The sequence below is a fragment of the Tachyglossus aculeatus genome, chromosome 2 (genome assembly GCF_015852505.1).
Source record: "Tachyglossus aculeatus isolate mTacAcu1 chromosome 2, mTacAcu1.pri, whole genome shotgun sequence".
Taxonomy (NCBI): domain Eukaryota; kingdom Metazoa; phylum Chordata; class Mammalia; order Monotremata; family Tachyglossidae; genus Tachyglossus; species Tachyglossus aculeatus.
The window spans coordinates 143,927,928-143,940,969 of NC_052067.1; the positions used below are offsets into that span (position 1 = coordinate 143,927,928).

Here is a 13,042-nt window from a genome sequence, read left to right on the forward strand (position 1 = left end):
GGTGATCAGGTTGTCCCACGGGGGGCTCACCGTTTTAACCCCCATTTTCCAGATGAAGTAACTGAGACCCAGAGAAGTGAAGTGACTTGCCCAAAGTCACACAGCTGACAGTTGGCAGAGCCAGGATTTGAACCCATGACCTCTGACTCCAAAGCCCGAGCTCTTTCCACTGAGCCACGCTGCTTCTCATCATCAGATCATTCACTCATATTTATCGAGTGCTTACTGTGTGCAGAGCACTGGACTAAGCGCTTGGGAGAGTACAATACAGCAATAAACAGACACATTCCCTGTCCACAATGAGCTTACAGTCTAGAGGGAGGGGTCAGACATGGGGAATTAAGTCAACGATTATGGCCTAATGGATAGAGCCCAGGCCTGGGAGTCGGAAGGACCTGGGTTCAGATCCCGGCTCTGCTGTGTTTGCTGTGTGACCTTGGACAAGTCACTTCACTTCTCTGGGCCTACGTTACCATACCTGTCAAATGGGATTAAGCCTGAGAGGCCCACGTGTGACAGGGACTGTGTCCAACCTAAATTGTAACTACTCCAGTGCTAAGTACAGCGCCTGGCACATAGTAAGCGCTCAACAAAACCATTACAAAAAACCAAACCGACAATTATTAATGTCTGTCTCCGCTTCTAGACTGTAAGCTCCTTGTGGGCAGGGAATGTGTCTGTTTATTGTTATACTGTACTCTCCCAAGGGCTTAGTACAGTGCTCTACACGCAGTAAACGCTTGATGAATGTGATTGAATGATCGATTGACTCAAAGATTTTCTGACTGCCAGATACACCTGTTTCTACCATCTCTTCAGAACACGAAAGGAGCAATGGCACGGGCAGGGAATGTGTCTGTTTAGTCTTGTATAGTAATAATAATAATTATGGTATTTGTTAAGCGCTTACTATGTGCCAGACACTGTTCTAAGCGCTGGGGTAGATACAAGGTAATCAGGTTGCCCTGCGCGGGGCTCACAGTCTTAATCCTCATTTTACAGATGAGGTATCTGAGGCACAGAGAAGTTAAGTGGCTTGTCCAAGGTCACACAGCAGGCAAATGACAGAGCCGGAATTAGAACCCATGTCCTCTGACTCCCAAGCCCGTGCCTCTTCCATTAAGCCATGCTGCTTCTCTCTTGTACCCTCTCCAGCGCTTGGTACAGTGCTCTGCAAACAGTAAGCGCTCAATAAATACGACTGACCAACTGATTTACAATGTTGAAGAGGACAGCAGCAACATGCCGGTCTCTATCAAAGGCATTAAGATGGAAAAAAGGGTTTTGGGGGGTAAGGTCAACTATCAAGATTTAGGGTGCCGGAGAGGCAGGTAAGAGGAGCATAAAAAATACCTATTTCTTTGTCATCAAGACTGAGAAAACAAGTCTGAAACACCCAGTGTGAACAGAAGGAGAATGAGCCAGCTATCGATCCAAAGATAAACTAAGAGACGTGGCATCTGAGCCGCTAGTGAGTTGGGAGCAGGAGAACAAACAGGGAAATCAATCAATCCGCCAGTCAAATTTATTGAGTGCTTACAATCGAAGCAGCGTGGCCTAGTGGAAAGAGCACAGGCCTGGGACTCAGAGGACCTGGATTCTAACCCCGATTCTGCCACTTGTCTGCTGTGTGACGTTAGGCAAGTCACTTCGCTTCTCTGTGCCTCAGTTACCTCTTCTATAAAATGGGGATTGAGACTCTGAGCCCCACATGGGACAGGGACAGTGTCTACCTTGATTATCCTATATCTTTCCTGGTGCTTAGAAGAGTGCTTGGCACCTAGCTAGTTGACACCAAGACTGTGAGCCCCCCGTGGGACAACCTGATCACTTTGTAACCTCCCCAGCGCTCAGAACAGTGCTTTGCACATAGTAAGTGCTTAATAAATGCCATTATTATTATTACTTAACAAATACCACAATTATTATTATTAATATTACTATGTGCAGAGCACTATACTATAATAATGGCATTTATTAAGTGCTTACTATGTGCAAAGCACTACCTGCTTGGGAGACCACAATCCAACAGAATTAGCAGACACATTCCCTGCCCATAATGAGCTTACAGTCTAGGGGGAAAGAAACACAACCCATTTCTTTTAGGAGTGCGGAAGTTACGAAGCCGGCAAATTCAAGGGAGAGCTCAACAGACGGAATTCATTCATCCTCTGGGCGCAATCAGTTTACTACACTTACTTTAAAAACAAGAATAAGCACTTAGACTGTTAAGCGATCAATGCACATGCATTTCTATTAGGTAATAATGACCTTCTCACTGGGCCTCCATCTCGCCTGTCTTGCTGTCAACCCCTCACCCAAGTCAATCAATCAATCATATTTATTGAATGCTTACTGTGTGCAGAGCACTGTACTAAGTGCTTGGGAAGTACAAGCTGGCAACATACAGAGACAGTCCCTACCCAACAGTGGGCTCACAGTCTAGAAGGGGGAGACAGAGAACAAAACCAAACATATTAACAAAATAAAATAAATAGAATAGAGATGTACAAGTAAAATAAATAAATAAATAGAGTAATAAATATGTACAAACATATATACAGATATACAGGTGCTGTGGGGAAGTCCTGCCTCCGGCCTGGAATACCCTCCCTCCTCCTATCAGACAGATAAATGCTCTCTCCCACTTCAAAACCTTAGTGAAGGCCCACCTCCTCCAAGAAGCCTTCCCTGACTAAGCCCCCCTTTTCCTCTTCCCCCACTCCCTTCTGCATCGCTCTTACTTGCTCTTTCATTCATCCTCCCGCACAACCCCACAACATATACGTGTATATCTGCGTATATATTTCTGTAATTTATGTATTGATTTATATTAATGTCTGTCTCTCCCTCTAGACTGACAGCTCACTGAGGGCAGGAATGTGTCTGTTGTTACTGTATGCTCTCCCAAGTGCTTAGTACAGTGCTTGGCACACAGTGAGAGTTCAATAAATATGATTGAATGAATGAATAATAAATATTTCTTTGTCCGGTAAATTACTATCATAAATGAACATTACTTAAGATAGAGATGAAATATGGTCACATATTGAAATCCTGCTCACTGTAAACAAGCATCATAAAGGATTTCCTCTAACAATTCATCAAAATTTTCAGAAGAGAATAGTTCTTTTCGCATCTCCTGGAATGTGATGTAGAAATAATCAGGAGTTTCTAAACAGGGAGAGAGCCAGGGGCATAACTGGAAGACCTCAATGTCAAAGAGAAAATGAAATCTCAATTAAAATTAATGGTCTTCTAACGACACAATTAATGAAAAATTCAGATATACTGCATACCTAATGGAGAAAGGATTACGAATGAAGTGGTATTTTCTTGACAAAGCCTGCGCTAATCTAATCACTATGAAAAGGTCATTATAGCAAATGGCACACATCCTTTTTGTTTCTCTCCCAAAAGGTCACTATTTCTTGTCACATTTGCATTTTCTTTGTTTAGGATATCGAGAAGCAGCGTGGCTCAGTGGAAAGAGACGAGCTTTGGACTCAGAGGTCGTGGGTTCCAATCCCAGCTCCGCCAATTGTCAGCTGTGTGACTTTGGGCAAGTCACTTAACTTCTCTGTGCCTCAGTTACCTCATCTGTAAAATGGGGATGAAGACTGTGAGCCCCCCGTGGGACAACCTGATCACCTTGTGACCTTCCCAGTACTTAGAACAGAGCTTTGCACATAGTAAGCACTTAACAAATGCCATTATTATTATTATTATTATTATCATCATCATCATCAATCATATTTATTGAGCGCTTACTGTGTGCAGAGCACTGTACTAAGCGCTTGGGAAGTGCAAATTGGCAACACATAGAGACAGTCCCTACCCAACAGTGGGCTCACAGTCTAAAAGGGGGAGACAGGGAAGAAAACCAAACATACCAACAAAATAAAATAAATAGGTTAGATATGTAAAAGTAAAATAAATAAATAAATAAATAAATAGAGTAATAAATATGTACAACCATATATACATATATACAGGTGACAACCTCAAGCCAGTGACTACAACCCAGTCGTTAATTGGCTGGGTTTAGGAGTACAAGGCAAACTCCTTAACTATACCAGTGACCATCATTACCATCCCACAGGATTGCATAATCAACAAGAAAAATTCTGCTGATAAATGTCACCTTGCCACGTGGCTACAGAAATGTATCCCACAGAGAGGCCATGCTATCTTCATTATACCCTGATGGAGTTTCTAAAGCCATTTCCTTCTAAAGGAAGATCTCTGGGAAGATTAGGGTTTTCAGGAAATCCGGGTTTCTTTCACCTCCCAATTCCCGTTTTTCCAAAGGCAAAGGTAAATGTGGAAAGATAAATGTAGGGAAGCAGCGTGGCCTAGTGGATAAAGCCCGGGCCTGGGAACCAGATGACCTAGGTTCTAATCCCCATTCCACCACTTGCCTTCTGTGTGACCTTGAGAAAGTCACGTCACTTCTCTGTGCCTCAGTTTCCTCAACTACAGAATGGGGATAAAATCCCTGTTCTCCCCCCCTACTTAGATGGTGAGGCCCATGTGGGATAGGGACTGTGCCCAACCTGATTAACTTCATTCAATCGCATTTATTGAGCCTTACTGTGTGCAGAGCACTGTACTAACAGGTTGGAAAGTACCATTTGGCAACAGATAGAGACAATCTCTACCCAAAAAAGGATCTAGCCCAGCACTTGGAACTCCTCAAAAACTCCAGCCGTTGCCCACCCACCTCTGCATCGAACAAAAACTTCTCACCACGAGATTTAAAGGATTCAATCACCTTGCCCCCTCCTACCTTACCTCTGCTACTCTCCTACTACAACCCAGCCAACACACTTCACTCCTTTAATGTTAATCTTCTCACTGGGCTTCGGTCTCACTGCCAACCCGTGGCCCACGTCCTGCCACTGGCCTGGAACCCCCTCCCTCCTCAAATCCGCCATCCCTTCAAAGCCTTATTGAAGGCCCATTTCCTCCAAGAGGCCTTCCCTGACTAAGCCCCCCTTTCCTCTTCTCCCACTCCCTTCTGCGTCATCCTGACTTGCTCCCTTTGTTCTTCCCCCAATCCAGCCCCACAGCACTTCTCTAATTTATGTCTGTCTCCCCTCCCTTCAAGACTGTAAGCTCGTTGTGGGCAGGGAATGTGTCCGTTTATTGTTGCATTGTACTTTTCCAAGCCCTTAATACAATACTCTGCATACAGTAAGCGCTCAGTAAATACTGATTGAATAAATGAATAAGTAGTGCTTGATACAAAATAAGTCACTTCACTTCTCCGTGCCTCAGTTCCCTCAACAGTAAAATGGGGATGAAGACTGTCTTGTCAGAGACTTGGGATGAGAAAGTCTGGGAGTCCAGCTCAAAAAATGAGCACTAGCCCTCTGAAGTCATTTTGGAAATGGACACTCCCTCCAGCCTCCAGTCAGGGAGGTCTGAGGGAACAACTTTGTGGTGGTCGAGGATCTGTCAGTATAAAGCCATTGCTTCCTTCCAGTTCCCAGCTCTGAGACCCTCTTCAGCATTAGGGAGGGTTTTGTTTGGTTTGTTTTTTGTTCTGGTATTTGCCAATTTGTACTTCCCAAGCGCTTAGTACAGTGCTCTGCACACAGTAAGCGCTCAATAAATACAATTGAATGAATGAATGAATGCTAAGTGGTTACTCGTTGGGTGAGATATAAGATAATCGGGTTGGCCACAGTTCCTGTCCCACACAGCGTTCACAGTCTTAATCCCCATTTTACAGATGAGGGAACTGTGGCACAGAGAAATTAAGTCACTTGTGAAGCAAGTCGCTTCACTTCTCTGGGCCTCAGTTCCCTCATCTGCAGAATGGGGAGTCAATACTTGTTCTCCCTCCTACTTAGACTGGGACCCTCATGTGGGCTCTGATTATCTTCAATCTACCTCATAGCGAAGTACAGGATTTGGAACATAGAAATAATAATAATGGCATCTATTAAGCGCTTACTATGTGCAAAGCACTGTTCTAAGTGCTGGGGAGGTTACAAGGTGATCAGGTTGTCCCACAGGGGGCTCACAGTCTTAATCCCCATTTTACAGATGAGGGAACTGAGGCCCAGAGAAGTTAAGTGACTTGACCTTTAAGTGGCAAGTGGCCGAGCCGGGATTTGAACCCATGACCTCTGACTCCAAAGCCCATGCTTTTTCCACTGAGCCACGCTGCTTCTCTGAAATCACTTAACCAATAATTATTATCACTATTATTAAGTGGTGGAGTCGGGATTAGATATGTTGCTGACTTGTACTTCCCAAATGCTTAGTACAGTGCTCTGCATACAGTAAGTGCTCAATAAATACGACTGAATGAATGAATGAATGAAATTGGAACCCAGGTCCTCTGATTCCCAAGACCCAGCTCTTTCCACGAAGCCAAGCTGCTCATACAGTCCGACCCAAACCAGAGGGTTCTGATTTGAGGTGGCCCCAGCAGGACTGCTCAAATGAGCAGTATTAGCTGATTTTTGTTTTATATTAATGCCTCTCTTGCCCTCTAGACTGTGAACTCCTTTTTAAATGGCATTTATTAAGTGCTTACTGTGTGCCAGGCACTGTACTAAGCGCTGGGGTAGATATGAGCAAAGAAAAAGAGGGAAGGGAAAGGACTCTTGAAGGAGATGTGTCTTCAATACAGCTTTGAAACGGGGGAGAGTCATTGCCTAATTCTCATTCCATACTTTAGGTCCAAAACTATATAATTGATTGGGAACAATGAGGTTTCTTGGCAGGGTTCATCACTACCTCTGAAGCACCATGGCGTAGTGGATAGAGTATGGGCGTCGGATTCAGAAGGTCCTGGGTTCTAATTCTGCTCTGCCACTCTTTTTTTTAATTGCCATTTGTTAAGCGCTTACTATGTGCAAAGCACTTGTCAGCTGTGTGACTTTGGGCAAGTCACTTAACTTCTCTGTGCTTCAGTTACCTCATCTGCAAAATGGGGACTGAGACTGTGAACCCCACATGGGACAAGGGATTGTGCCCAACCTGATTTGCTTGTTTCCACCCCAGCGCTTAGTACAGTCCTTGGCACAAAGTAAGCCCTTAACAAATCCCATAACTATTAATTATTATGTCTCTATTTTTTAGCCTGATGAATTCACTGTGGGCCCTCAACCAATAGGTTTGCACGGAGAGAAAGATAGTAGTAGAATTTTTCTAATCTTCTGTTGAACAACATTAACATTCATTCCTGACCGGAGCCATTAAAAGCTTCATTCTTCTAAACTGAATGTTATCTGAAAAAGGATAGTTAAAAAAAATAGGAACCCTTCAACCCTCAAAAGGATCTATGTTTTTAAGCCCAACTGTAAGGTTTAATTTTCTTTCTGAATGTCTTATTAATGTCTGTGTCCCCCTCTAGACTGTAAGTTTGTTATGGGCAGAGAATGTGTCTACCAACTCTTGTTAAACTGTACTCTCCCAGCGCTTAGAACAGTGCTCTGCACATAATAGGTGCTCAATAAATGCCACTGATTAATTGACTGATCCAAAGGGACAATCAATCAATCAATCAGTTGTATTTATTGAGCGCTTACTGTGTGCACAGCACTGTACTAAGCGCTTGGGAAGTACAAGTTGGCAACATATAGAGATGGTCCCTACCCAACAGTGGGCTCACAGTCTAGAAGGGGGAGACAGAGAAAACAAAACATATTAACAAAATAAAATAAATAGAATAGATATGTACAAGTAAAATAAATAAATAAATAGAGTATGGCTTCTTTTCTATGGTGTTTGTTAAGCGCTTACTATGTGCCACAAAATGTGCTAAGCGCTGGGGTAAATACAAGCTACTCAGGTCCCTTGTCCCATAAGAGGCTCACAGTCTTAATCCCCACTTTCCAGATGATGTAACTGAGGCCCAGAGAAGTTAAGTGACTTGCCCAAGGTCACCCAGCAGACAAGGGGCAGAGCCGGGATTAGAACCCAGGTCCTTCTAACTCCCAGGCCCGGGCTCTGTCCACTAGGCCACTCTGCTTCCCAAGGTTAATAATAGTAGTTTTGGTATTTAAGCGCTATGTGCAATGCACTGTTCTAAGCGCTGGGGAGGATACAAGGTGATCAGGTTGTCCCATGTGAGGCTCACAATTCATTCATTCATTCAATAGTATTTATTGAACGCTTACTGTGTGCAGAGCACTGTACTAAGCGCTTGGGAAGTACAAGTTGGCAACATATAGAGACGGTCCCTACCCAACAGTGGGCTCACAGTCTAGAAGGGGGAGACAGACAATCAATCAACCAATCAACCAATCATATTTATTGAGCGCTTACTGTGTGCAGAGCACTGTACTAAGCGCTTGGGAAGTACGAGTTAGAACTTGTACAAAAACAACAAAACAAGACAACAAAACAAAACATATCAACAAAATAATTATTTCATCCCCATTTCCAGATGAGGAAACTGAGGCCCAGAGAAGTGAAGCGACTTGCCCAAAGTTACACAGCTAACAAGCGGCGGAGCCGGGATTTGAACCCATGACCTCTGCCTCCCAAGCCCGGGCTCTTTCCCCTGAGCCACGCTGCCTCCCTAAGTCCACCAGACAGTCTCTCCCCTGCTTTCTTTACCCGTAGGTTTCCGTCAGCTTGCGGACTTGCTGAACAGGGTACGTACTTATTATTAGTCGGTCCCGTCGCCAGGACATCCGACTGCAATTTGGGGAAGAACCCCTGCTCGTATTTGCCTTGACCGATCTTCATGTCAAGCAAATGAGGGTGGATGGCAGTGTGATCCATCTTCCTCAGCCGCTGCTCAATCGACTGACCTGGAAATAAAACGTAGAGCCCGTCAGAGAAACGGCATTAACTCAAGCTTCCAGAATACACCTACCCTTTCATCCAATCGTATTTATTGAGCGCTTGCTGTGTGCAGAGCACTGTACTGAGCGCTTGGGAAGTACAAGTTGGCAACGTACAGAGACGGTCCCGACCCAACAGCAGGCTCACAGTCTAGAAGGGGGAGACAGACAACAAAACAATCAATCAATCAATCAATCGTATTTATTGGGCGCTTACTGTGTGCAGAGCACTGTACTAAGTGCTTGGGAAGTACAAGTTGGCAATATATAGAGACGGTCCCTACCCAACAGTGGGCTCACAGTCTAGAAGAAAACAAAACATATTAACAAAATAAAATAAATAGAATAAATATGTACCAGCACCCGTCATCACAGCAAGGAATTCTACCTCGGACTTTGGGAACGGCACAGTGCCCATTTCAAAGAGGACGTTTGTGACGAATACCACCGTCCGGTTATTTATTCATATTTTTTTTGCTGTGTTTCCGGCATCTGGCAAGAGCGGACCAGAGGGATTGAAAGTTCAAATCCCAGCCCCTCCAATTGTCAGCTGTGTGACTTTGGGCAAGTCACTTAACTTCTCTGTGCCTCAGTTCCCTCATCTGTAAAATGAGGATTAAGACTGTGAACCCCACGTGGGACAACCTGATCACCTTGCATCTCCCCAGTGCTTAGAACGGTGCTTGGCACATAGTAAGCGCTTAATAAATACCATCATCATCATTATTATTATTATTATTAATAATGATTGTATTTGTTAAACACTTATAACGTGTCAAGCGCTTGTTCTAAGGGCTGGGGGAGATACAAGATAATCAGGTCACAGACTCCAGCCCACACTGGGCTTGTAATCTAAGGAGGAAGGAGAACAGGGCATACAAAAAAGAAAGGCTAGATTTGCAGTGGTTGAACTAGTCCAGGACTCTAGCTTGAGGGAGTTCCCCAATGGTTAGAGCAGGAACGGGATGCTAAATATGGTCCACGATCCACCTGTAAAGAAGCTTGATGTGTCAAGGAAAATATGACAATACGCTGGGTTAAAAATGAACCTTTCTAAGCTCCTTGTTGCAAGGGATCTAGCAACAATTAGTGCATTCACTGTGGGCAATCTATTACATCATTCTCCCCAGTTATTACTCTGTTATGTACATATATGGCTGATTTGTTAGTGTTCCTAGGATAATGATAATAATAATAATAATGATAGCATTTATTAAGCGCTTACTATGTGCAAAGCACTGTTCTAAGCACTGAGGGAGATACAAGGTGATCAGGTTGTCCCACAGGGGGCTCACAGTCTTCATCCCCATTTTACAGATGAGGGAACTGAGGCCCAGAGAAGTGAAGTGACTTGCCCAAAGTCACACAGCTGACAAGTGGCAGAGCCGGGATTTGAACCCACGACCTCTGACTCCAAATCCCGGGCTCTTTCCACTGAGCCACGCTGCTTCTCTTGGAGGATGGAGGAGTGGTGGGGCCAAATGGAAAGAGCAAGGGCCTGGGAGTCTGAGGACCTGGGTTCTAATCCTGACTCTGCTGCATGCTTGCTGTGGGACCTTGGGAAGTCACTTAATTTCTCTGTGCCTCAGTTCCCACATCTGCAAAATGGGGATTCAATCACTGTTTTCCTTTCGGCTTAGACGGTGAGCCCTATTTGGGACCAGGACTATGGCTGAACTGATTATCTTGTATGTTCCCCTGTGCTTAGAACAGTGTTTGACACATAGAAAGCACTTAACAACTACCACAATTATTATTATTAGTGCTATGAAAAACTAAACAAAGCAGGCATTAAAGTGCACCTGTGGGCAAGCTTTTAAAAATGGTGGAGCTGACGGTGACCATGCTCTGAAAGACAAATACGAGCTGAGCTGAAAGACACCGCCTATTTAACATTTTGTTGTTAAACCCCAAACAACCCAGGACATCAGATAGGCCTAAGATCTGGGGGACAGTAATCTATTTTACTTGTACATATTTATTCTATTTATTTTATTTTGTTAATATGTTTTGTTTTGTTCTCTGTCTCCCCCTTCTAGACTGTGAGCCCACTGTTGGGTAGGGACCGTCTCTATATGTTGCCAACTTGGACTTCCCAAGCGCTTAGTACAGTGCTCTGCACACAGTAAGCGCTCAATAAATACGATTGAATGAATGAATGTTCCTTTATTCCGGGAATCTGCATTTCATCTCCCCCACGAGGTCAGTCAATCCATTGATGATATTTACTGAGTGCTTACCATGTGCAGAGCACCGCACTAAGCACTTGGGAGAGTTTAAAAAAGTTGGTAGGTATAATCCCTGCCTGTAAGGAGTTTACAGTCAGGAGGAAAGTTTAAAATCTAGTGGTCAAAAGCAAAGACTCGGTGAGGGATAAAGACACTTAAAGGCACCCGGGGTCAGAGAATCAATCAATCAATGAATCAATCATGTTTATTAATAATAATAATAATTCATTCAATCGTATTTATTGAGCGCTTACTGTGTGCAGAGCATTAATGATAATAATGGAATGTGTTAAGCACTTACTATGTGCCAAGCACTGTTATAAGCGCTGGGGTAAATACAAGGTAATCAGGTTGTCCCACGTGGGGCTCACAGTCTTAATCCCCATTTTACAGATGAGGGAACCGAGGCACAGAGAAGTTAAGTGACTTGCCCAAAGTCACACAGCTGACAAGTGGTGGAGCCGGGATTAGAACCCATGATCTCTGTCTCCCAAGCCCAGGCCCATGCCACTCTGTCACGCCGTTTCTATGCTAAGAACTTTATTGAATTCTTACGATGTGCATCATCATCATCAATGGTCTTTACTAAGTGTTTACTGTGTGCAGAGCACTGTATAATAATAATAATGATAGCATTTATTAAGCGCTTACTATGTGCAAAGCACTGTTCTAAGTGCTGGGGAAGTTACAAGGTGATCAGGTTGTCCCATGGGGGGCTCACAGTCTTCATCCCCATTTTACAGATGAGGTAACTGAGGCCCAGAGAAGTTGCCCAAAGTCACACAGCTGACAAGTGGTGGAGCCGGGATTTGAACCCATGACCTCGGACTCCAAAGCCCAGGCTAAGCACTTGGGAGAATCTTATACAACAGAGTGAGAAGATACATTCCCTGCCCACAACAAGCTTAGAGGGGGAGAAAGACAGTGAAATAAATCACAGATATGTACTAGAAACAGCGTGACTTTGTGGAAAGAACACAGGTTTGGGAGTCAGAGGACATGGGTGCTACCCCCGGCTCCACAACCTGTCTGTTGTGTGACCCTGGGCAAGTCACTTATTAATTCTCTGTGCCTCAGTTCCCTCATCTGTAAAATGGGGATTTAGACTGTGAGCTTCATGGGGGGGCAGCCTGATTACCTTGTATCTACCCCCACTTAGAACAGTGCTTGGCACACAGTAAGTGCTTAGCAAATACTACTATTATTATTATAATTACAGTGGATCTTCCTCAATAATTTATTCCAAAATTCTGCTTTTTCACTGTCTCGATGCTCTTATGCTTAATTTGTAATAATAATAATAATAATAATAATAATAATAATGGTATGTGTTAAGTGCTTACTATATGCTGTTCTAAGTGCTGGGGAGGGTACAAGTTGATCAGGTTGTTCCACGTGGGCTCACAGTCTTAATCAGCCTTCCCAGACAGAGCCCCTCCCTTCCTCTCCCCCTCGTCCCCCTCTCCATCCCCCCATCTTACCTCCTTCCCTTCCCCACAACACCTGTATATATGTATATATGTTTGTACGGATTTATCACTCTATTTATTTATTTATTTATTTTACTTGTACATATCTATTCTATTTATTTTATTTTGTTGGTATGTTTGGTTTTATTCTCTGTCTCCCCCTTTTAGACTGTGAGCCCACTGTTGGGTAGGGACTGTCTCCATATGTTGCCAACTTGTACTTCCCAAGCGCTTAGTACAGTGCTCTGCACACAGTAAGCGCTCAATAAATACGATTGATTGATTAATCCCCATTTTACAGATGAGGTAACTGAGGCCCAGAGAAGTGAAGTGCCTTGCCCCAAATCACACAGCTGACAAGTGACGGAGCCAGGATTAGAACCCATGTCCTCTGACTCCCAAGCCCGGGCTCATTCCACTGAGCCACGCTGCTTGTAATGGCTCCTGTTGCACTCTCTCACGTCCTCCCTCTGATCCAGAAGGCCCTCCATCTTCCCATCCCACAGACCACCACTCTCCCCACCTTCAAAGCCAT

At 44.1% G+C, this 13,042-nt stretch overlaps 1 protein-coding gene across 1 annotated transcript in view; it reads right to left on the reverse strand.

Moving 5' to 3' along the window:
• Window positions 1-13,042, reverse strand: part of DENND5B (DENN domain containing 5B) — a 181,663-nt gene that overhangs the window by 77,431 nt on the left and 91,190 nt on the right. The window contains exon 7 of the mRNA XM_038768489.1: window positions 8,627-8,777. Within this exon, the coding sequence (XP_038624417.1) occupies window positions 8,627-8,777 (151 nt within the window). The remainder of the gene's footprint in view (window positions 1-8,626; window positions 8,778-13,042) is intronic.